Source organism: Lotus japonicus, chromosome 3 (assembly GCF_012489685.1).
Source record: "Lotus japonicus ecotype B-129 chromosome 3, LjGifu_v1.2".
NCBI classification, from domain to species: domain Eukaryota; kingdom Viridiplantae; phylum Streptophyta; class Magnoliopsida; order Fabales; family Fabaceae; genus Lotus; species Lotus japonicus.
The window spans coordinates 54,941,444-54,963,991 of NC_080043.1; the positions used below are offsets into that span (position 1 = coordinate 54,941,444).

The 22,548-nt window shown below is 42.1% G+C and overlaps 3 protein-coding genes across 4 annotated transcripts; 2 read left to right on the forward strand and 1 right to left on the reverse strand.

Annotated features, from left to right (window-relative positions):
• The first annotated feature begins 2,782 nt into the window (after nt 1-2,782).
• Nucleotides 2,783-4,620, forward strand: LOC130749300 (cytochrome P450 82A3-like). Its single transcript, XM_057602635.1, has 2 exons — nt 2,783-3,783; nt 3,934-4,620. The coding sequence occupies exons 1-2, from the start codon at nt 3,358-3,360 to the stop codon at nt 4,564-4,566; spliced, it is 1,059 nt and encodes a 352-aa protein (XP_057458618.1). The 5' UTR covers nt 2,783-3,357; the 3' UTR covers nt 4,567-4,620.
• A 517-nt stretch (nt 4,621-5,137) lies between these two features.
• LOC130744326 (uncharacterized) lies at nt 5,138-7,724 on the reverse strand. The gene is made up of 6 exons (XM_057596516.1): nt 6,920-7,724; nt 6,675-6,826; nt 5,871-6,597; nt 5,598-5,802; nt 5,334-5,512; nt 5,138-5,241 (listed from the first exon to the last, which is right to left on the reverse strand). Exons 1-6 carry the CDS (start codon nt 7,722-7,724, stop codon nt 5,138-5,140), a joined length of 2,172 nt encoding a protein of 723 aa, XP_057452499.1.
• Nucleotides 7,725-15,956: 8,232 nt separating this feature from the next.
• LOC130743321 (uncharacterized) lies at nt 15,957-21,191 on the forward strand. 2 transcript variants are annotated; one of them, XM_057595517.1, is made up of 4 exons: nt 15,957-16,310; nt 16,460-17,462; nt 17,553-20,674; nt 20,841-21,191. In XM_057595517.1, the coding sequence occupies exons 2-3, from the start codon at nt 16,541-16,543 to the stop codon at nt 20,657-20,659; spliced, it is 4,029 nt and encodes a 1,342-aa protein (XP_057451500.1). In that variant the 5' UTR covers nt 15,957-16,310; nt 16,460-16,540; the 3' UTR covers nt 20,660-20,674; nt 20,841-21,191. The 2 variants fall into 2 exon arrangements, with proteins under 2 accessions (XP_057451500.1, XP_057451499.1); XM_057595516.1 differs by having other exon boundaries at nt 15,958-16,310; nt 16,460-20,674.
• Nucleotides 21,192-22,548: the final 1,357 nt, after the last annotated feature.

Here is a 22,548-nt window from a genome sequence, read left to right on the forward strand (position 1 = left end):
TAATTCATTTTGTTTGCTTCCAATGAACCTGAATCCTTAACTATCAAAGAACCACTAGTAACCCCAACAAGCTCCTTCTTCTTCCCACCTCTTTTCACAAATTTCATGGGTCTTCCCTTATGCCTGATCAGATATATAGTCCCACCACCAACTGTGATCAGTGGCGGAGGCACATGGGTGACTTCTCCCTACTTAGTCACCCCTGGTTTTTGGTCCTCTGTGATCAGTGGCGGAGGCACATGGGTGACTTCTCCCTACTTAGTCACCCCTGGTTTTTGGTCCTCTGTGGGAGAAGCTATCGTGATCCATCACTTCTTTGGTCCCCTCTAGTTTAATGATCATATTTTTCGTTTTTGCCTCTGGTTGTGTCAATAAAGCTGGCATGGGGACCTCAAGCTTCGTCTCTCTGTGCCTTGTTTTACTGTGTTTCTGCAGGCTTCCTTGCTGTGGTACCAAGGTCATGTTTTTGCTGAATGGCTCCGACTGCTGAACCTTTTCTTCTTTGTTTTCTTTGCCCTCTGCTCTGTTTACTTTCCTCTATATGTTTTTGTTTTGTCTTTCTTCCTTTTTTCTGGCCCTTGTGATCCTCTCCTTTGTTTGATCCTTGGTGCTTTTTTGTACTTGTCCTGAGCCTCTTTGTGCCCATGGTTGCTTCTTAATTCCAATAAAGTGATTTTGCTTTAAAAAAAATATACATATCTCTTGTACTTAAACTATCTTTTTGTTTTAAATTCAAAAAAAAAAAACTATCTTTTTGTTTTCACCAAAATACTTATGTTTTTTTTCATATTCTTCTTTATTTGATAAGAATCAAAATTTTCTTACAATTATATTTCTTAGTCCCCCTTCTGAAATTTCTACCTCCGCCCCTGACTGTGATAGATGATAGATGACTCCGCCTAGGACATACACACCCCCTTAAGCTACTTTGGACGACCACACCCTCTTTTTGAAACCTCTCTATTATCATACCCATAACAAGAAACGCTACCTCGACCTCAACAATTTGGCTCTCGTACATCAAAAGAAAAGCTGAATGATTAGAACAATACAAAGGCGCCTCAATGACAGATTGCCAAAGAACGGAGCCAGTTGTGCCACCCCAAGGATTTTTCATATGAAACCGACGAAAAGCCACTTCCAAAGCTGGTATAGCTTTAAGAAGGTTAAGAATACTTCTAAAAAATATTTGTTTTAACTTTTTTTTGGTACATCGGAAACATAAATTGCATCCGCCAGGAATTGATCCCTGGACCTCCCCTACCCAACCCATATGTCTCTCCAGCTTCTACCGCTTGAGCTATCATACGGGGATTTGTTATTTATTTTAACTTCTTGACTAGTTGAAATATTTTATTTTAATAAAAGAATTTGCAGCTTCATGAAAGAGTTTAACTTTAGTTAAACGTTTATAGTGTAATAATGAACATAAATAGATATCCCACTCATTTGTCTTTTCTGCATTGATTGAACACGTTGCACTTAAAGCATGCAAACGTTTACAGTGTGATGAAAAATATTTTATTCATACTCTATTCCACATTTCCACTTACACCAAATAAGAAGAGAAGACAAAGAACTAAGAGATATATGAGTGATATGATAGGAAAAAATGAAATATATAAAATAAAGGCTTAAATACTCTGTAGGTCCCTGAAATTGTACCCCGTATCAAAATAAGTCCCTGAAAAAAAAAATTCCGATTCCGGGTCCCTAGAAAAATTTATTTGATCAAAATAAGTCCCTACGCCGGAGAAGACAGTGGTTGCCTCCTCATTGTTTCCACAAACCATGAAATAACATGTTTAAAACACTCCTAGACCTTCATATATCTGATCTGGGCGAAGAAATCGCAAGAAACAAAGCTAAAACGAAGAAACTGAGAAGCTCCATAAATTCCGGCGAGAAGAAATCAACTTGCGACTGGCCTTTTCTCTTCAACTGTGACGACCCAGCCCACGAGACCACCACCACTGAGTTCCTGAGGACGAGACGAAGCCGGCCCAACACCCTGGTCGTAGCGCCGCCATGACCGCCGTCGTCAACCACCGTCTTCTCCGGCGTAGGGACTTATTCTGATTAAAAAAACAATTCCAGGGATCCGGAATCGGAAAAAAAAATTTCAGGGACTTATTTTGATACGAGGTAAAATTTCAGGGACCCCTAGAGTATTTAAGCCTAAAATAAATGACTGAAATTTAGTGTATTTTTTTGTTACAACTGACATTTAGATTGAAAAGAAAATGAAGTGTGAAAAAATTAAAAACCAGTGTAATAATGATGAACATATTTTTTTTAAACAATAATGAACTTTTTTTTTGAAACTACAATGATGAACGTAATTGGATGTGAGACTCATCATTTGGGTTTTTCGCATTGTAAATGTTTATAATGTGAGCGAGGTTGTGTAAATCACCTAAATAAGCTTTGGGTTAAATGAGTTAAAGGCGTCAATGATTAACACATGGCTGACCTTTGGACAATTTATTAATGCTTGCAACATGTATTCATCACAATCTTTATGGAGATGCAATGCATTCTTGATTATTATAAGAGTTTAATTTCTATGCACCGACGGTGTAAAATTTTTTTACACCGTTAACCAATCAGATTTCAAGGATGTGAGAAAATCTCTCTTTTTATTTAATTTCATTAATTGACGTGACATATCCTTGAAATCTGATTGGTTGACGGTGTAGTGCATCATCTTTTTTCTCTTATTAGAATAAGGTAAAGTATATGTCATTTTCCATGTTGTATTATAAAAGAAACCGAGCCTCACCTAAAATCCATATCGATCTGAATCCCACATCCATCGATCACTAACGCCATGGGTTTGATATTCTCCTCTCACCATTTACAATCTATGCGGCGTTGTCATTCTTTCTCTTATTCCTTCTTTTTAATTGGTTACTACAAAAGAAGAGAAGCCACACCACAAAGGCACCACCACCACCAGAAGCCGGCGGTGCATGGCCTTTGATCGGTCATCTCCACCTTTTAGTTAGGTCTAAACAGCCACCACACGTCACCTTGGGTAACATGGCCGATAAATATGGACCCATCTTCACCTTCCGTTCAGGTGTTCGCAAAACTTTGGTTGTCAGCAACTATGAAATGACCAAACAATGTTTTACCACAAACGACAAAGCATTTGCTTCCCGTCCCAAAACTGTAGCCACTGAAATTATGGCCAACAATTTGGCCATGTTTGGTTTCAGCCCCTATGGGGACTACTAGCGCCACATGCGCAAGATAACCACCATGGAGGTCCTCTCCAACAAGCGCATAGAGATACTCAAGCACGTGATGGAATCAGCGGTGAAGGCAGTTATGAAATAGAGCTATAATGATTTTATGAAGGCTGGAAAAACGATTACTGTGATGGAGCAATGGCTTGGCAACATAGCAGTAAATGTCATGTTTAGAACGGTGATAGGAAAACACTTAATTGGTGGGACGGGTATTTGTGATGGTGACGAGAAAGAGAATGAAAAGGTGAGAAAAACAGTTAAGGATTTCTTCCATCTCATGGGGTCGCTTACTATTTCTGATGCATTTCCTTTTTTGAGATGGTTTGATTTGGATGGAAAAGTTAAGAAAATGAACAAGACAGCAAAAGAGTTAGAGGGATACACTCAGGTTTGGCTTGAGCAACACAAACGCAACAAGAAGAACAACATGAATACCAACAGTGGCTTCATGGATGTGCTTCTTTCCACCGTTGATGATGAAGGTTTTCATGGTCATGATGCTGATACCATAATCAAAGCCACGTGTATGGTATGTACAATCTCACTTTTAAATTTTATTGTGAGGGAGTGGGAGGATTTGAAGAAGAGAAATTCTAACGCCACACACTCTTTTGAACACATAATCAAATTGAAAGTTAATAAAAAAATTAACTAAATTGATGTTTACTGTGTTTTGCAGCTATTAATTTTAGCAGGCACTGACACTACAACAGGGACATTAACTTGGGCTTTATCCTTGCTTCTCAACAATCGTGAAGTCCTAAATAAGGCCAAACATGAGTTAGACATACAAATTGGTGGGAAAAGGATGGTTGAGGAATCAGACTTGGAGAAATTAGAGTATCTTCAAGCCATCATCAAGGAAACATTGCGCTTATACCCAGCGGGACCGCTTGGCTTGCCTCGCGAGTCTGTGGAAGATTGTGTTGTAGGGGGATTCCATGTACCTGCACACACGCGCCCCTTGCCTAATCTTTCAAAACTCCAACGAGATCCCTTATTATATTCTGATCCGTTGGAGTTTCGCCCAGAGAGATTCCTCACAACCCATAAGGACGACATTGATCTTAGGGGCCAACATTTTGAATTCATTCCATTTGGTGCAGGCAAAAGAATATATCCTGGAATATCGTTCAGTCTTCAACTATCGAAAATGACACTTGCTACTCTATTGCATGGGTTTGAAATAGACACCATTGATGGAGAACCAATTGATATGGTTGAAAAAACCGGGTTAACCAACATCAGAGCTACTCCACTCCAAGTCATTCTTACATCACGTCAATCCATCCAAGTTTATGGTCAATATTAAACGCTTTAGGTGGTTAAAGTTATCTCTCTAGTCCAAATAAATAAATGTTGATGCTACTCCACATGTTCGTCTTCACAATCTATGAAGATGCAATTATTAAATAAAGAATGTGTTGTGTCTTAATATATATAAAATAAGTTGTTTTGATAATCTCCATTTGTGAAGGGCTTTTTAGGAACTCAATAATTCATTGTACAACAATCAGATTTTATCAAGGTTATCAGAACCGGACCGGTGATGAAACCGGTGAGGGCACCGGTTCAAGGTTCACTGGTTCAACCGTAGTTCAACCGTGGTCCAACCGGTTTTACCGCTATATATTAAATAATATTATTTTTAAATAAATAGATAATATATAAGGTAATCTTAAATAAAAAAAAAATCCACAACTTCATATTTCAAATGAAAATTACTTGTCAAACTCAAAATTAAGATTAGTACCCACCAAAATAGTAGGTTTAAACTTTAAAGTAACAAACTAACAATGCTTAACATTAGCATATCCATTATCCAAAATTTCAACGAGAATAAAGTAGCAAAAACTATCAAGTCAACTATCATAAGTCATAACTCATAAGTCATAACAATCACTAAGATCAACTCCATCATATGCCGATATGTTGGGATCTTCATATGCTCCACTAGCTGCACCACCATAGCTTCCAACATTTTCACCTAATTTAACAACATGGAGAAAATTAAATTGTTTACTCTAGAAATAATACTTAAACAAAATGAAACATAGTCAATATGATTTAACTATTAACCTCCATTAGTTCTTGATGTTTGACCAACTACTGGAGTTGAGTTATGTGTAAAAAGAAAATCATCAATGTCATCAGCATCAAATTCAGGGGTTGTTTCTTCTTCCTCAGCAACCCAAAAATCAAGATTGTCAATGGATTCATAATCAATAGGATCATAAGCTTTCTTGTTGTGAACCAACCTAGAAAGACACTAAAAAGGTAAATAACAATGTAATTAAGTTAAATTAATGACAACCATGTTTTGATTTAAAGAAAGTTAAATACCTGTTCTTCAAACGCAAGTTGTAAGTAACATAAACAAGATCATTTAGTCTTTTATGTTCAAGTCTATTTCTTCTCTTTGTGTGGATACGTTCAAATACGCTCCAATTTCTCTCACAACCAGAGGAAGATGATGTTTGACCAAGAAGACGGATTGCAAGCTTTTGCAAAATTGGAGCATCACCCCCGTAGCATACCCACCATTGATCTACAAAAGACATAGTTAGATATATATCATCAAATAATAAAATTAAGAAAATACAAGTATACGCTTACCAGCTTGTATTGTTTTTGCCACTTTGTTAGCACCATTGGATTCAAAACTTCCTTTCCGCTCACGATACAGTTGCATCTCTTGAATGGCCTTTGTCAAGTCAATATTAAATGAGTTGATATTAAATATTTTAAGAAGTGCCTGCACTACCCTATTCTTCTCTTGGTACTTTTCATCATAAGAGAATGCAGGATTCAAAAAATAAGCGGCTGCATGAAGGTCGCGCTTTAAGTGTCTATCCCATCGCGCTTTAATAATTTCTGTGTAAGGCTTATACAAATCTTTCTTCTTTTGAAGCATTGTCTTGATTGCATTCGTTGCCCTTTGCATGCCCTCATATACGTAACCCATAGAAGGCTTTTCATCTCCATCAACAATTCTCAGTAATCGAATAAGTGGAGCTACAAGATTTGTTATAAGAAAGCATTGATCCCAAAATCTATTGTCTAGAATGATAGCACTTACAGCCTTTCCTGCTGCTGACTTGGATAACCTGTGACTAGTGAAGTGGCTATGCAACACTAAAGCTTGCAAGTGACTCTTGTGGTCATGAATACTCTTCAATGTCAAAAAAACAGTGGCAAAACGAGTCACTCCAGGACGAACAATTTCTTTCCACCCATCTCTTTTCCTAAGCCAAGATAAGAAAACCACGTGATTGTACACAAAGATGGTTACCTTCGAAGCCTTTGAAGCAAGGTCTGCAATATGAGGCATGCTACCAATATCCTTCAAAAGAAGATTCATACAATGTGCAGCACAAGGAGACCAAAAAATTGTTTCATATTTGTCATGTATCAATTTACCAGCAGCAACATAATTAGCGGGGCATTGTCAGTTACTACATGGACAACATTGGCAGGCCCAACCCAGTCAATAACTTCAGAAAATAAATTGCACAATGTCCCAGCATCTTTAACAACATTAGACGCATCAACAGATTTTACAAATGTCATACCTAAAAGACATTAAACAAGAAATTCAATTAAAATGCTAGAATCATCATTCACAATAAGCATCAAAGAACTTTAAAAGATATAAAATAAATTACCATCAGGACAATAAACTAGAAAGTTTATCAGAGTTCTTTGTCTTTGGTCACTCCATCCATCAGCCATGATTGTACATCCTCTTTTAGCCCAACTTGCCCGATAAGTGTCAACAAGCAACTGGCACTCTTTCTTACAATCTTCCAACAAATTAACCCTTACTTCATGATAAGATGGAACTTTAAAACCAGGACCTATAGCAACAATAGCATCCGCAGCAGCTTGAAAATAAGGTGATTGGGTTGCATTAAATGGAATACAAGCATCATATAACCATCTTGCAATTGCCATATGAGCTTTATGTACTGCTTCTTTGCTAGTCCAAACACTTTTAAGGGTTGGTTGAGAGCCAGGAGTTGTCCTAGGAGCAAAAAAGTCACCAATATCTGCAGTAGCTTTCCTTTTACCTTTCTGTTGAGTAGGAGGAAGTGAACTATTCAATGGGGAAGACTCATTTGTTTCAATCACATCACTTTGAGTTGGTCCATTGTATGCTTCATTGACTTCAACATTATTTTTCTTAGCTTGAATACTTTCCAATGCCACATTCATTCGGTGACTAACATCTTCAGGAACCTTCCTGCAATAGCTAATGTTGCCTGGTAAACGAGCAAGATGCTGCTTCATTCTATTTATGCCACCTCCTCTGTACTCAGTTCCACAATGAAGACAAGTGTAGCAATTAGTTTTTCCTTCTTTCCTGAATGCAACATGCTCCCATGCAGGATCAGTTTTTCCATGAACAGCGCCTTGTTGTGTATTGTTATTAGCATTAGCATTAGCAACATCATCCTTAGATGCATCCATGTTTGCCAGCTCCTGCAATAATTAAAAAGTTTCCCGCATCAAAACTTGGTAAGTACAAAATTTGGTAATGAAATATATGGATCACACCTTCACTGTCAAATTAATATGATGTATGAGGTGTCTATGATTGATAATTACTGATTTTCAATCTTCTCAGTACAGGAAATAGTTTCAATATTCTAGTGAGATGAAAATTTGGACTGAAACTAAATTAAATTCTACACCTAGTTGCAGCAACAGACCAACAACACGGAGGATGTGATGAGTGGGTGGAGGATGTGTTGCGTTAAAAAAACAAAAAAAAAAGTAAAAAAATACTCACCAGTGGCGGCGGAGCACGGCGGAAGGAGGAGCACGGCGGCGGGCGGGCGAGTGAGTGGAGTGACTAGGGTTGAAGGTACCTGATACGTGAATTGCAGAACAGGGGAGGAAGGAAACGTGATACGTGAATTGAGAAGAAAGTGAAAAAGCTTTTGTTTCTATTTTGATTTTTGAAAACCTTCTGTATTCCTTTTTTTTTTTAATATACATCTGGGTAGTGGGCCGAGCCCAAAACACGTGAAAAGCAAAAAAAAAAACGGAAAAAACCCAAAAAACGTAAAACCGGCCAAAACCGCCAACCGGTCGGTTTTCACCGGTTCGAGCGGTTCAAGGCCGGTTTGGACGGTTCACTACCGGTTTTATACCTAGCCGGTTTTGTGCTTGCTTTGGACCGGCCAGGGGTCCGGTTCTCGGTTCAACCGGTTGAACCGGCCGGTCCGGTCCGATTTTTACAACCATGGATTTTATGCATGGGTATTTTAGTAAAGACACAAATAATTTAGTTGTTTTGGTGATTCCTCTTTGTGAAGGACTTAATTAGTAACTCCATAATTCATTTCATAACAATCAGAAAGGTGCAAATAATTTAGTTTTTTTGGCAATCCCTCTTTGTTCTGGCCTCATTGCAACTGTTGTCCCTTCGTTCATATTTGTGATTATGATTTGCTGTTGAAGGATGTTGTGAAGAATGGTGCAAGGAACTTGAGCTTTCTATATACAGGTATCTTGCTCCCTTTTGAGGAAAAGTTAGAGTACTCTATTGCCCCATCCACTAACTTGAATTTTAGGGATCTTTGGATCTGGAGTCAGTATACTTTTGGCCTCTATTCCGCGGCCTCTTCATATCAATGGTTTTGTGTGGTTTAAAATAAAACAATGCTCATCGTCCCTGCAAATTCATATTGAAGTGGATTTGGAAGATCTGTGCACCATAGAAAGTAAGGGTATTTGTTTGGCTTTGTATGCATAACTCTATCCAAGTAAATGAACATCAGTATTGTTGTCACTTTGGTGTTTTCCCCTAGCTGCTCCCGCTGCTCGCATCCTCTAGAAGACAATTTGCATTGCCTACATGATTAACCCTACTCCAAGGAAGTATGGATGTGTTTAGGTGTTGTGGCTTGGATGTGGTTTCACGTGATCGGGCCTAACTTGTCTCTCTTCATGGCGTCAATTTGGGGTTTTTGGCAGTGACATAATGAGATAGTGATTGGCAAGAAGCAATGGAATGTTGAGTTTGTGTGTATGGGAACCTAGAAGAGAAGAAGGATTATGACCGGTGCATGTGCAATATCCGCGAAGAAGATTGATTCCCAAATTTTCATGGAGGCCTCCTCCAATGAACTTCCATGTGCTTAATGTGGATGGTGCATACAATCCTTTGCTGCATCATATGGGTATGGGAAGCTTAGTGTGACATGACTTTGGGTAGTGATTGCAGGGTTTCTATACTGGGAAGCCTAGAGGAGATTTACTTTAGGTTGAAATTGAAGTGCCTTAGCTTGTAATTCATATGCCCTGAAACATGAACATTAAATAAGTTTATTGTGAAACAAAGTGTTTGGAGATTGTTAATTCACTTCTGGAAGGCAAGTTCATATTTCATGAGTTGGCTATGGATTTTACTAGTCTTCACCATCTCTTCTTACGAGATTGAGATGTTCTTCTTCGACATATATCACGAGATTTTAATAAGTCAGCTAACTTGCGGAAATGGGTGCACGTCTGCAATGTAATTTGACAGAGCTTGTTGATCCTCTTAAGGGGACTAAGCCCTTATTATTTAGAGATGTGTTAGTCATGTAGTTGTCGTTTAATTTTAGTTAAGAAAAACTATATTATTTTTTTAATAGTTTTAAAAAGATGCGGTGCTTTAAAGTTCACAAGGAATTTTGAAAAAATAATCACAAGTAACATACAAAAAGCAATCAATCATAGTTTGAAAGATGGCTATGGACATTGAGAAAAGTTCTCTCTCTGGAGAAGATGGTTTTCCAATCAATGACGGTGGACAGTCGCCGCCGGCCTCAGGTGTGGAGGACCCACCCTCCTTCCGGGACATGCTCATGGGCAAGAGTTCAAAGGCTCAGCCTAAAGTTGTGGAAGATCTATGGCAAACGGGGAAGATGAAGGTTTCCTTCGTCAACGGAAATAGGCAGCTGCCTAAGTTATTTGTGGATCGGTCGGTGACGAAGAGCATGTGCTCTCCTTGGAAGGAGTCGCTTGTAGTATGTCTGTTGGGTAAGCAACTGGGGTTTCGCACCATGAAGGACAAGCTTAGTTACATGTGGAAGCCAAAAGGAGGTTTTGACCTCCTTGACGTCGGGAATGGCTTTTTTCTCGTCAAGTTTGATCTTGAGGATGACAAGAAGAAGGTTATGGATGGAGGCCCGTGGATGATTTTTTACCACTATCTGGCGGTTGCTATATGGAGCAAGGATTTCATCAGCCCGGCGGCGAAGGTAACCTCTACACTTGCTTGGATCCGAATTCCGGGATTGAACGTCATTTTCTATGACGAGAGCTTCTTATTATCTCTGGCTAGGCTGATCGGAAAGCCCATTAAAGTGGACAAGAACACCCTTACTTCTGAGAGGGGTAGGTTTGCAAGAATTTGTGTAGAGCTTGACCTGACTCTGCCAGTTGTGGGGAAGTTTTGGTTTGAAGGTTTATGGTACAAAGTGGAGTATGAGGGACTACACATCATCTGCCCTAAATGCGGCTGTTATGGCCATCGGGGACGGGAATGCACGGCAGTCTCAGCCTCCTCAGAGAAGCAGCACGAACCGGGGATGGGGGCGGCGATGACGCAGCCTGTAACTCCTTCACTGACACCTATGGAAACCCTAGAGCCAACCCAGTCTCAATCACAGGAACCAGAAACGGAGCTTCCAGAAAAACCTGCGGGAGTTGATCCCACCATTGTGGTTATTGCGGATTCCCAGGAGCACAAATCTGGAAGTGAGAATGGGGTGGACCCCACTGTGTTGGAAGTAGCGGGAGACTGGATGACAGTCAAACACAAAAAGAAGAAGAAAAGGGGCCCATCCGGCCGTATGGGATCGGGAGCCAATCATGGGAAGGATATTCTCTCCACTCAGCATAGCAATCATGTAGGGAAACCGACGGCGCACGTGGTGTTTAACTCCCAGAGGTTGGGAGAATTTACTGCGGGGTTGGTGGACCCGGTTGACTTAGGAAAAAAGAAAAGAAAAATTGAGGAGAACCCTAAGGTCAAAATCGGGCCCACAACGGACCGGGGCAAGTCTACCGCAGCCAAAAAAGGGGGAGTGGGCCGGCAAGAAGGCCCAACCCGTAAGCAGGTTCAAGCCACGACTAGGCCACAACAGGGAGGATCGGTTAACGACATTGTAACTCCGATTCCAGCTGCTCTGGCCAATGCAATTGGCTCGCCTCAGTTCATGGACATTCATAGCCAGTTCCAAGCGGAGAAGCAGAAGGATGTGGGGGTGTTCCATACGAAACCGCCAGATATGTAAGGAGGTCCTTGTGCTAGAATACTTTTTTTTAGTTGGTGTTATGATGAGTACAACCAATCTCAATATTCTAGCATGGAATGTGCGGGGTGCAGCTAATGCATCTTGCAAGAGGAACCTTAAGGAGGTTGTGCGTCAGTACAGACCTGATGTGTGTTTCCTTTTTGAAACACATGTCCCGTCTAATAGGCTTGCAGCGTTCTGGTCAAGGCTAGGTTACAGAGCTCTGGCAGTGGAGGAAGCACAGGGTCATGCAGGAGGAATTTGGGCGATGGGCCTCGCCTCTCTCCAGTTGACAGTTGAGGTTGTAGACTCCCATCCTCAGGCAGTGTCTCTCCGCTTTCGTTCTCCTTCAACCAGTTGGGTATGTACTGGGGTCTATGCTTCTCCGGTGCCATCGGCTCGTCAAGTGTTGTGGAACCATCTCCGGCACCTTGCAGGAGACATTACTGGACCCTGGGCAATGGTGGGGGATTTTAATGATATCGCGTCAGTTAATGAGCAGCGTGGGGGGTCTTTCTCGGTGGCTCGAGCCCGTAGCTTTGTGGAGAACTATGAGGGGTGTGGCTTGATGGACGTGGGGACCTTTGGCCTTTCCTTCACGTGGTTTCGCCACGCCCAGGGTCGGCCACCGCTTCATAAGAAGCTTGACCGAGGGCTGGCAAATATGGATTGGAGGCTTGGATTTCCGAATGGTACTATTGAGATTCTGGCCAGGAGACACTCAGATCATAGCCCAGTGTTTCTGTGTTGTTGTCCCCAACCTGATCGCCTGCAAAACAAGCCCTTTCGCTTCGAGGCAGCTTGGATGGGGCATCCTCAGTTTGCCCACGTGGTTCAGCATGCTTGGAAACAGGGAGAACCGAGCATGACGTCCCTAGGGTACGTGCGTGAGGAATCACTGAGGTTTAACAGACAAGTTTTTGGAAACATTTTCAAGAGGAAAAGGAGAGTGGCTGAGCAAATCCGGCATGTTCAAAGTCGATTAGAGGTGGTGGATTCCGCTGTGCTCACCCGCCGGCTCCATGAGCTCCATAAGGAACAAGAGGATATTTTAACACAGGAAGAACTTCATTGGTATCAAAAGTCAAGGGAAAAATGGGTTAAGCATGGCGATAGGAACACCGCCTTTTTCCATGCCCAGACGATGGTTCGCCGGAGAAGGAATCACATCCAGGGGATGGAGCAATCTGATGGTAGCTGGTGCACAAATGGAGAGCAATTGAAGGTGGAGGCCCAGGCATTCTATAGAGATCTTTTTGCTTCCCATGATGATGTCGAGCTTGAAGGGGCATATGTGAGAGATCACACTGTCATTCCAGAAGCTGCGGCAGCTAGGCTAGTGGCTAGGGTATCCAAGGAGGAAGTGACGGCAGCCATACACCAAATGGGTTCCTTTAAATCTCCAGGTCCGGATGGCTTCCGGGCTTGCTTCTATAAGCGCTACTGGGAGGTTGTGGGTGACTCTGTTTCTCGAATGGTGATTGATGCTTTTGAGACTTGCCAGTTTGATCCGGCTATTGCAGAGACTCTGATTGTGCTTATCCCAAAAGTGGATAATCCGCGGTCCTTCAAGGAGCTTCGTCCGATAAGCTTATGCAACGTCGTTCATAAGTTGATTACCAAGATCTTGGTGAACAGGATTCGCCCTCTCATGAATAACTTGATTAGCCCCTTTCAGAGTAGCTTCATTCCCGGAAGAGGGACCACAGACAATGCCATCATTCTTCAGGAGGTGGTTCACTCGATGACAAAGACTAAGAGAAGGGTGGGGGATTTAATTTTCAAACTGGATTTGGAAAAAGCTTATGATAGGTTGGACTGGAGATTCCTAGAAGACACCCTTAGGTTGTTTGGATTCCCTGAGAGGTGTATCAGGCTGATCATGTTCTGCGTATCTTCAGTGCACTTGTCAATATTGTGGAATAGAGATAAGCTTCAGCCCTTCCAACCAGCTAGGGGTTTGCGCCAAGGGGATCCCCTTTCTCCCTACCTATTTGTTTTGTGTATGGAGAGGTTGAGCGCCCTTATCATGGAAACGGTAAAAGCAAAGTCTTGGGCACCGGTCACGGTCCCAGGATCTTTGCTTCAGTTATCTCACCTTATGTTTGCGGATGATCTTCTACTGTTCACTAGGGCTGAGGAGAATCAGGTGAGAACCATGAAAGACGTCCTGGCTAGGTTTTGCAAGGCTTCAGGCTTGCGGGTAAATCTTGCAAAGTCTAGGGTTATGGGACAGTGTGGCCTGGGAAACCAGTTCAAGGATAAAGTGGTGGATATTATGGGGGTGGATTTTGCGGTGGATATCGGGAAATATTTGGGTTTTCCAATTTTCAATCGGAGAGCCACGAATCGTGACTTCCAATTCATGGTGGAGAGGGTTCAAGGGCGCATGGCATCCTGGAAGCATCGACTCCTGAACCGCGCGGGTAGATTAACCCTTGCCCAGTCTGTTCTCTCTTCCATGCCCACTTACTGAATGCAAAACCTATGGATTCCACAAACTATTTGTGATACAATTGATTCGACCATCAGACGCTTTATCTGGAAGGGCACGAGTGATCGTGGCATTCACCTTGTCAATTGGGATTCCATTGCCAAGTCTAGGAAACAAGGAGGACTAGGTCTTAGAAAGGCACGAGATCACAATGTGGCGCTGTTGGGGAAGAATGTGTGGCAGATTGTGGCTGGAAGCACTAAACCTTGGGTCAACTTGATTACGGGCAAGTACAAGGTGCGTGAGAACTTCTTATATTCTGCGCTGCCTGGTGGGTCATTGGTGTGGAGGGCGATTACCAGAGCGTTGGATTGCTTGCGTGAGGGATTCTACTTCAAGCTTGGAAATGGTGAGACATCCTTCTGGTATGAACCGTGGCTTGGTGATTTTAAACTCTGTGATATGGTAACAGCAGTGGACATCCATGACATTCAGTTGCGGGTAAAGGATGTTGTAGGCGACAATGGCTGCTGGAGACTGGAGAGCCTCTTCACTTTTGTCCCTGACGAGGTGTGTGGAGCTCTTCAGAAGCTGCCAGCGTGGGTTAATGCGGGCAGTCGGGGATGTACACGGCTGGGTCTGGCTACCATTGGCTTATTGAGCGGGGTATTGTCACTCCGGGTGAAAATGGTGACGCGGAGGCGGGATGGAGCTGGATATGGAAGCTCCCTGCTCCCTTCAAAGTGTGCTTTCTGATATGGCTGGTCACTCTGGACGCACTCCCCACGAATTCGCTTCGTTTCCGTCGGCATATGGCTGAGTCTCCGTTGTGTAGTCGTTGCAGGCTTTACCCAGAGACCGTATTACACTGCTTACGTGACTGCTATTTTGCCAGAAGGATTTGGGATCGGTTGGGAATTCCAGTCCAAGGACCCAATGTTAACTTGGGTAATGCTGGACTGTGGGTGCGTCGCATGGTGGAGGAGAAGGGCAACTTGGTTTTGGCAGCGATTTGGGCTATTTGGTCCATAAGAAACAAAGCTGTCTTCGAGGGTCAGGCTCCTCCTAATGACGTTGTTGTCAATTGGATTGTCTCGCTCCATGCTGATTACTTACGGGCCTGGCCGGTAGTGGCAAGCAATCGGCCTGAGAGGACAGTGGCTTGGAGAGCGCCGGAGGAAGGCGAAGTCGCTCTTAACTGTGATGGTAGTAAGGGTCCCACTGTCAGTAGTAGCGGGTTTGGGGGCTGTTTGCGTAATAGCGACGGTGCTTGGATTCGAGGCTTCATGGGTTTTGGTGGAACTAGATCAGCTCTGGCTATGGAACTCTAGGCTATCTACCACGGGCTGCGTCTTGCTTGGATGGAAGGATTTCGTCGTGTGCTATTCCTCTCTGACTCGCTCCTAGCGGTCAAATTGATTAAGGAGCCTCCCTCGCGTTATCATGCTTATGCGGTTCTCCTTTCTAGCATTGGGGATATTCTCCAGCGCCCGTGGGTGGTGGTGTGGCTTGAACACACGCTCCGGGAGGGGAATGCTTGTACAGATTTTTTTGCCAAAGCTGGAGCTTTGCAGGCCCAGCCGTTTTGTTTGGTGGTGGATCCTCCTCCGGAGTTAGTGTTGCCCTTACTAGCTGATGCGAGTGGTACTTCTTTTGTTAGGCGTTAGTTAGTTTGTTTTCCTTTCTCTTTTGGTTGCTTGTATAAAAAAAAAAAAAACAAGTAACATACAAATGAAACTAGTAGCATTATATATAGTATTTTATCAAATGAATTGGCTGAGTATAAAAACCCAAAATAAAAGTTAAACACCAAAAATGAAGTTAGCTCAAGTATGTGAAACCGAAGAAAGAGATCTCATTATTGGTTGCCTTAACCAAACATCTCTTCATTTAAAAAATAAATTCTTCTATCTTTCGTCTTCTCTCTCTCTAACCCCTTTTTTTTTTTTTCTTTTTTTGTTCTCTCACACTTTTTCCCTTCTTCTCTGCATTGCGTTGGTTCATCCCTCTTCGTCTGTTTGGTGCGGTGTGACCTTTTTGGTCTTTTCATCATCATCATCATCACTCTTCTTCTCCCCTTCTTCCTTCTCAATCCAATCACACGGTCCCTCTTCTCCCACGTCATCTTCGTCTTCTTCATCCCCTCCTTGCTTTTCTCCCCTCACTATATAACACCATTTTAGGGTTTCACAGGCCACAACCACAAATCTCGTTCCGTTCTTCATCGCACTGCGCCACCACCTTCTTCTCCATTCTTCCCTCATCCTCCTCCTTCCACTTCCTGCTTCCTTCCTCAATTCAATCAACGCTCTGTCTCCTCTCGCGATTGAGGTATTCCACGCTCGAATCTGATTCCTTTTCGTGTTTCAATTTTTTCGATTTTCTGATGAATCTTCGCGGGTTAATTGTTAATTGTTGTTGTTATTGTGTTCAATTAGTTGAGATTTTTTGAAATTTATGTTGGTTTTTTTGTTTGTTAGGGTTTTGATTTGATTGAGATTTGTTCGAATTTTTGAAATTGGGTCTCTGGAAGCTTTTTTGGCGGCAGTTTTATGTGATTCATGGCAATTGAGAAGAACAGCTTTAAGGTGACGAGGCTTGATTCCGAGGGTTCGCCCTTGAGTAGGGAAACTATGTCTAGTGATGAGGACGAGGCTCGGCGGGGAAACTCTGCTGTTGAGTCTGATGATGATGATGATGAGTTTGATGATGCTGACTCCGGGGCAGGGTCTGATGATTTTGATTTGCTGGAATTGGGTGAGACAGGGGCAGAGTTTTGTCAGATTGGGAACCAGACTTGCAGCATTCCGTTGGAGCTTTACGATCTTGCAGGACTTGAGGATATACTGTCCGTGGATGTGTGGAATGAAATCTTGAGTGAGGAGGAGAGGCTTGAACTTGCCAAGTATTTGCCCGACGTGGACCAGGAGACTTTCGTTCAGAGCTTGAGAGAGCTGTTTACTGGTTGCAACTTACATTTTGGGAGTCCTGTTAAGAAGTTGTTTGATATGCTCAAGGGTGGCTTGTGTGAGCCGAGGGTTGCCCTTTACAGGGAGGGCTTGAATGTTTTTCAGAAGAAACAGCACTATCATCTCTTGAGGAAGCATCAGAACAACATGGTTAGCAGTCTTTGTCAGATTAGAGATGCATGGCGTAACTGTAGGGGATACAGCATTGAAGAAAGGCTTCGTGTCCTTAACATTACGAGAAGTCAAAAGAGTTTGATGTATGAGAAGGAAGATTTGGAGGCTGATTCTTCAGATGAAGAGTCTGGGGAAGTTATATGGAGTAGGAAGAACAAAGATAGAAAAAGTGCCGCTCAGAAAACGGGCCGATATCCTCTCCATGGGGTGGGTTCAGGTTTAGAGCTCCAACCACGTGGACGATCAGCAGTTTTGGAACAAGAAAAGTATGGAAAACAAAACCCTAAAGGCATACTCAAGTTGGCCGGTCCAAAGATACCTTCAGCAAAGGACCCAACAGGTAATTTTTCTTCTGCCTACCATGCTTTGGATATGAATCCTGGTCTTAATGGTTCAGCTTCTGCACTTTCTAAACTGAATAAGTCAGTAGGGTACGATTCCGGGTCAATGCTCAGGATGAGGGATCAGCTGAACGGTGACAATGATGATGAGGAAATATCATATGGACTTGGCATTCATCGAGATCGTAATGTATCACGTGCCAATCTGATGATGGACAAGTCTAGTGATCCGAGAGTGGGAAGGAGGCATGACTTCCTCAGAGGTGATGAACCAGATACGGACAATTTGATGGGCCTTTCTATGTCTTCAAAGACTGATCTACATGGATACACTAGAAATGCAAGCCAATCTTCTGATATGAAATTGTTCACAAAGCCATCTTCTAAGAGAGGTTCCTATAATTTACCAAGAAAGGGTAAGTACCCTGAAAATGTTCAACAATTTGTAGGTAGTGATCAGGTGCAGTCTAGGTTGAGGGGTTCACAGGGTTCACAATTACTACCTAAAGTCGACATGGTTGATTCATCAGATTATGATGAACGTTTCTGGAACAACAAAACCTTACGACAGGAATTTGGTATGGATTCATCATTTAAGTATGATGATTGGAACCTAAAGAGCAAGAAATGGAAAGCAGGGAGACATTCTCCTGATCTCAAATACTTAGCTTATATATCTTCCTCACCACCAGTCAGTGATAGGCTTCTCTCTGACTTCAGAGGAAAATCATTGCAAGAGAAGTCCAGAGGGACTTTTTTGCAGAATGGAGGTAAAGATTCAAAGGCTTTGAGGGGTAACCAGATGCTTTTAAGAAGTGAAGAAACTGAATCAGACTCATCAGAACAGTTGGATGATGATGAGGATAACACTCCTTTGTTGCAGAGTAAATTTGCTAACTCAATTGGTGCTGCTGCTGGCTTTCGGACAAAACCATTGAAGTCTAAGTACCTAGACCGTAAGAAGACCAAATTTGTTGGGACAGATATGGAGGTGCATGACATCACACAATCCAAAAGAAAAGTCGGCTTTGCAGAGCAGGGGCACATACACGGTGCAGAAACGTACCTTTCAAAAGCAAAGCAGAAGGGTGAAATACGCAGTGGTGGTTATCTGGCTGGTAAAATCCTTGAAGAAAGCTATCCCTCAGGATCAGATATGCTCAATGATGGTGATGATGATTGGAGACAGCTATACAAAACAGGCAAGAATGGCCCAATACGAGGGGAACCTCTTGAGGGGTTAGACATGCTCTTGTCAAGTGCATACTTAGCTGAGCGAAAGAAGAAAGGGAGAGGTGGTCTGTATTATCATGATCATGTTGGTGATGAGGATGACTCGCTTGAAAATCAGTTGGCTGTGGGGGTTGGGCAGAGTAGGTTTGGGAGAAAAGGGCAGAAGTATGTTTCATATGAGGCACCGTTACTTGGTTGTAGCTCTGCTATGAAGAAGCGGAAAATGAAATGTGATGCATCAGATCTTGGTGGAAAAGATGAAGATGCTAATCTTCTTTCAACCAATTTTCTCCAAATAGACGATTCAACTCCTTTGAAAAGAAAATCAAAGAAAAAAACAGAGGCTGTAATGGTTAGTCCAAAAATGGAAAATTCTGAAGTGCTTGTTACTGATACGGGGACAGCAGATATGGAACTGGAAACTAAGCCACAGAAGAAGACATTTACTTTGATCACACCCACTGTTCATACTGGATTTTCATTTTCTATTATACACCTTCTTTCAGCAGTCCGCATGGCTATGATTAGTCCACTTGCAGAAGACAGTTTAGGAGTGGGGAATCCCAAACAAGAGCAAGACAAAGCACAAGAAGACGGTGTCAATGGTGTTCTTTCTAATGATAAGGTGGTTGCCAATTGTGAGCCTGCTGACCAACTGAACACACCTTCTCTCACTGTTCAAGAGATTGTTAATCGTGTAAAATCCAATCCTGGTGATCCTTGCATTCTTGAAACACAAGAGCCACTGCAGGATTTGGTCAGAGGTGTTCTCAAGATATTTTCTTCCAGAACAGCACCCTTGGGAGCTAAGGGTTGGAAGGCACTAACAGTTTATGAAAAATCTACCAGAAGTTGGTCATGGACTGGTCCAGTTTCCCATAACTCATCTGACCTTGATACTGCCGAGGAGGTGACGTCTCCTGAAGCTTGGGGTCTTCCTCATAAGATGCTTGTCAAGTTAGTTGATTCCTTTGCCAATTGGTTGAAATGTGGTCAGGAAACGCTCCAACAAATAGGAAGCCTTCCTGCACCACCTTTGGCATTGATGCAAGTCAACCTTGATGAGAAGGAAAGGTTTAGAGACCTGAGAGCCCAGAAGAGTCTTAACACCATAAACCCTAGTTCAGAGGAAGTGAGGACTTATTTTCGTAAGGAGGAAGTTCTCAGGTACTCAATTCCTGATAGAGCGTTTTCTTATACTGCAGCTGATGGTAAAAAATCAATTGTGGCACCTTTGAGAAGGTGTGGTGGTAAACCAACATCAAAAGCCCGAGACCATTTTATGTTGAAACGTGATCGTCCTCCGCATGTTACAATTCTTTGTCTTGTCAGAGATGCAGCTGCTAGGTTGCCTGGAAGTATTGGCACTAGAGCAGATGTTTGTACATTAATTCGAGACTCTCAATATATTGTTGAAGAAGTTTCCGATGCACAAATCAACCAAGTAGTTAGTGGAGCCTTGGATAGATTGCATTATGAACGTGATCCTTGTGTACAATTTGACGGGGAAAGAAAACTGTGGGTTTATTTGCACAGAGAAAGAGAAGAAGAAGATTTTGAGGATGATGGCACTTCATCCACAAAGAAATGGAAGAGGCAGAAAAAAGATCCTGCAGATCTAACGGATCAAGGAGCTGTAACTGTTGCTCAGCAAGGAACTGAGGAGCAAGGCGGATATGATTTATGCTCAGATCTCAATGTCGATCCGCCAGTCATTGACGATGACAAAGGAGTGGAATTTTTGTCTAGTGATACCAGACCAAACGCAGAGGACCATGTTGATGTCAATCCTGCATCTGAAGAAGGCAATGTTTGTGAGGGTAATTCAATGGCTTGGGAGGCTCTCAGCTTAAATCCTACTGCCACAGGAGAGTTATGCCAAGAAAATTCAACAAATGAAGATTTTGATGAGGAATCCTTCGGGAGGGAAAGGCCTGTTGGCCTACTAAGTGCAAGCCTATAGAGAAGAATTCTACAGGTAATTGTTTACATCGTTATGTTATTATTTGGATTGCAAATTGCCCTTTGCTGTTTGGTTGCTGTTATATTATATATCATAAAAACCTCTGTTTGTGAATAATATTTTTGCAATCGGAGCAGCATCTATGAGTACTTATAACTTATGCAAAGACACATTTCTGCAGGGTTAAGTCCATTGGCATTGGAGAGTTCATCCGTTCCTGGTAGCAACTGTGCTTGTATATAATGCGGGCGCAGTAGCATCTTTGTATATTTTGATTTGATCGAAAAGAATAGAATAGAATAGAATGTGATCTTGTTGAAGAAGATCATGGAATTTGGTTAGCATAGCTGGATGTTTTCATGGCTTTACACATCCTCTCATAAATAATAGCTTTTGGGTCCCAATTAGCTTCTCAAGGAGCTCCTTCATGTGGCGTTGTCTTTTGCGTCTCAAAATTCTTATTTTATCTGTATATATAGTTCCATTATGACATGATGATGTCAATACATCCAATAAATCTTTTTTACCCGAATGAACAGCACAAAACTTCACTTACCCTCGAGTCAAATAGTTGACTTAGATGAAAAAACAGAAACATTGTTGCTCATGGCTTGATATATATATTTGTATATTTGGCAAATGGAACATGTGTGACGAGATGGGGCTGTGTTTGGAGTGTTTTTAACTTGTCTTTCTGTAGCAGTTAACAGTAGTAATTTGTGATACTGTTGACTTTCAAATTACAAAGGCAAGATGTGGGCATAGGTTTGCGCCTTGGCGACTGATCCACCATTAGGTTGCTGACAAAATTAACCATACGTTTATTCTGGGTTAAATAGTTTGTGCATAGCTTGAATTATTGCATTGCTGCAATTATAATAAGTTTTTGGTCCCTGTAACTTTCCTCATTTTCAATCTCAGTCCTTGTAAAAATATCTCATTTTTGATCTGTCCATAATTATGACTTTTTTAAATATCTGACATTAGTTTGTTCGTCTAAATGAGATAATTTCGTCCATGTAAGAATGGCACTCCCTCCCACCCTCTCTTCCCAGCACCTCCTCAGACCTCGATCCCTTTCAAATCAGCTCGCATTTCTCACCTTCATCTAAAGAACCATACCCCCTGCTTCCACACGTGAACATCTCAACCAAAAACCCAAAAAGGAAACAGAATGTATGGGAAGAAACTTAAGGCCAAAAACGCTTCCGCAACACTTGCACTATAACAGGACTCCAGTGTGTTGCGCTGAGCCATAACTCTGTCGTTGTTTTCATGGCTGTAAACCAACCACTAGGGCATAAACTGTCCACAGTCTAAAGCTCATCACTGTCCAAGACGATGAGAGCATCAACAGTGATGTCAAAGGCTAGACAAAGTTGATTCGGGCTCTTGAAGGATGCATTGCAAAATTTTAACTGGAGCATCAACAATGATGTCAAAGGCTAGATAAAGCTGATTCAGGCTCTTGAAGGATGTATTGCAAATTTTAAGTGGACCAGTTACTAGAGAAAGGGCTAAGAGAGTCAAATAAGCACTAAATGGACATGCTCAAGACATTTGGTCTCAACGAAATTCTCTTACTTTGACCTTAATCACATCTTTAACATCATTTGGACCAAAAACAGAGCTTTTGAAGGAGTTTTAAGGCACACATAGTCAAACTAAGGGGGTTGGTCCAGAAACCACACATGGGCTCATTGTATTTAAGCTTCACATATTGTATTTGGTTAAATTTGGTCCAATAGTTGTCCTAGAGATCATTCTCAAAACCCGTCCTTATTTCAATACGTTCATTGTTCTCCAATATAAAAAATATTAGTAATTCCAAGTCCCCAACAAATCTTGCAAAAGCCTCAACACCACTCAAAACCCAAACCTCTGAGTAC

Coding starts and splice junctions, on each gene's coding strand:
- LOC130749300 (XM_057602635.1), top strand. CDS start 3,358: ATGAAGGCTGGAAAAACGATTACTGTGATGGAGCAATGGCTTGGCAAC. Junction 3,784..3,933: donor TAATCAAAGCCACGTGTATG/GTATGTACAATC, acceptor TGTGTTTTGCAG/CTATTAATTTTAGCAGGCAC.
- LOC130743321 (XM_057595516.1), top strand. CDS start 16,541: ATGGCAATTGAGAAGAACAGCTTTAAGGTGACGAGGCTTGATTCCGAG.
- LOC130744326 (XM_057596516.1), bottom strand. CDS start 7,724: ATGGATGCATCTAAGGATGATGTTGCTAATGCTAATGCTAATAACAAT. Junction 5,803..5,870: donor GGCAAAAACAATACAAGCTG/GTAAGCGTATAC, acceptor TGTCTTTTGTAG/ATCAATGGTGGGTATGCTAC. Junction 5,513..5,597: donor AACTTGCGTTTGAAGAACAG/GTATTTAACTTT, acceptor GTGTCTTTCTAG/GTTGGTTCACAACAAGAAAG.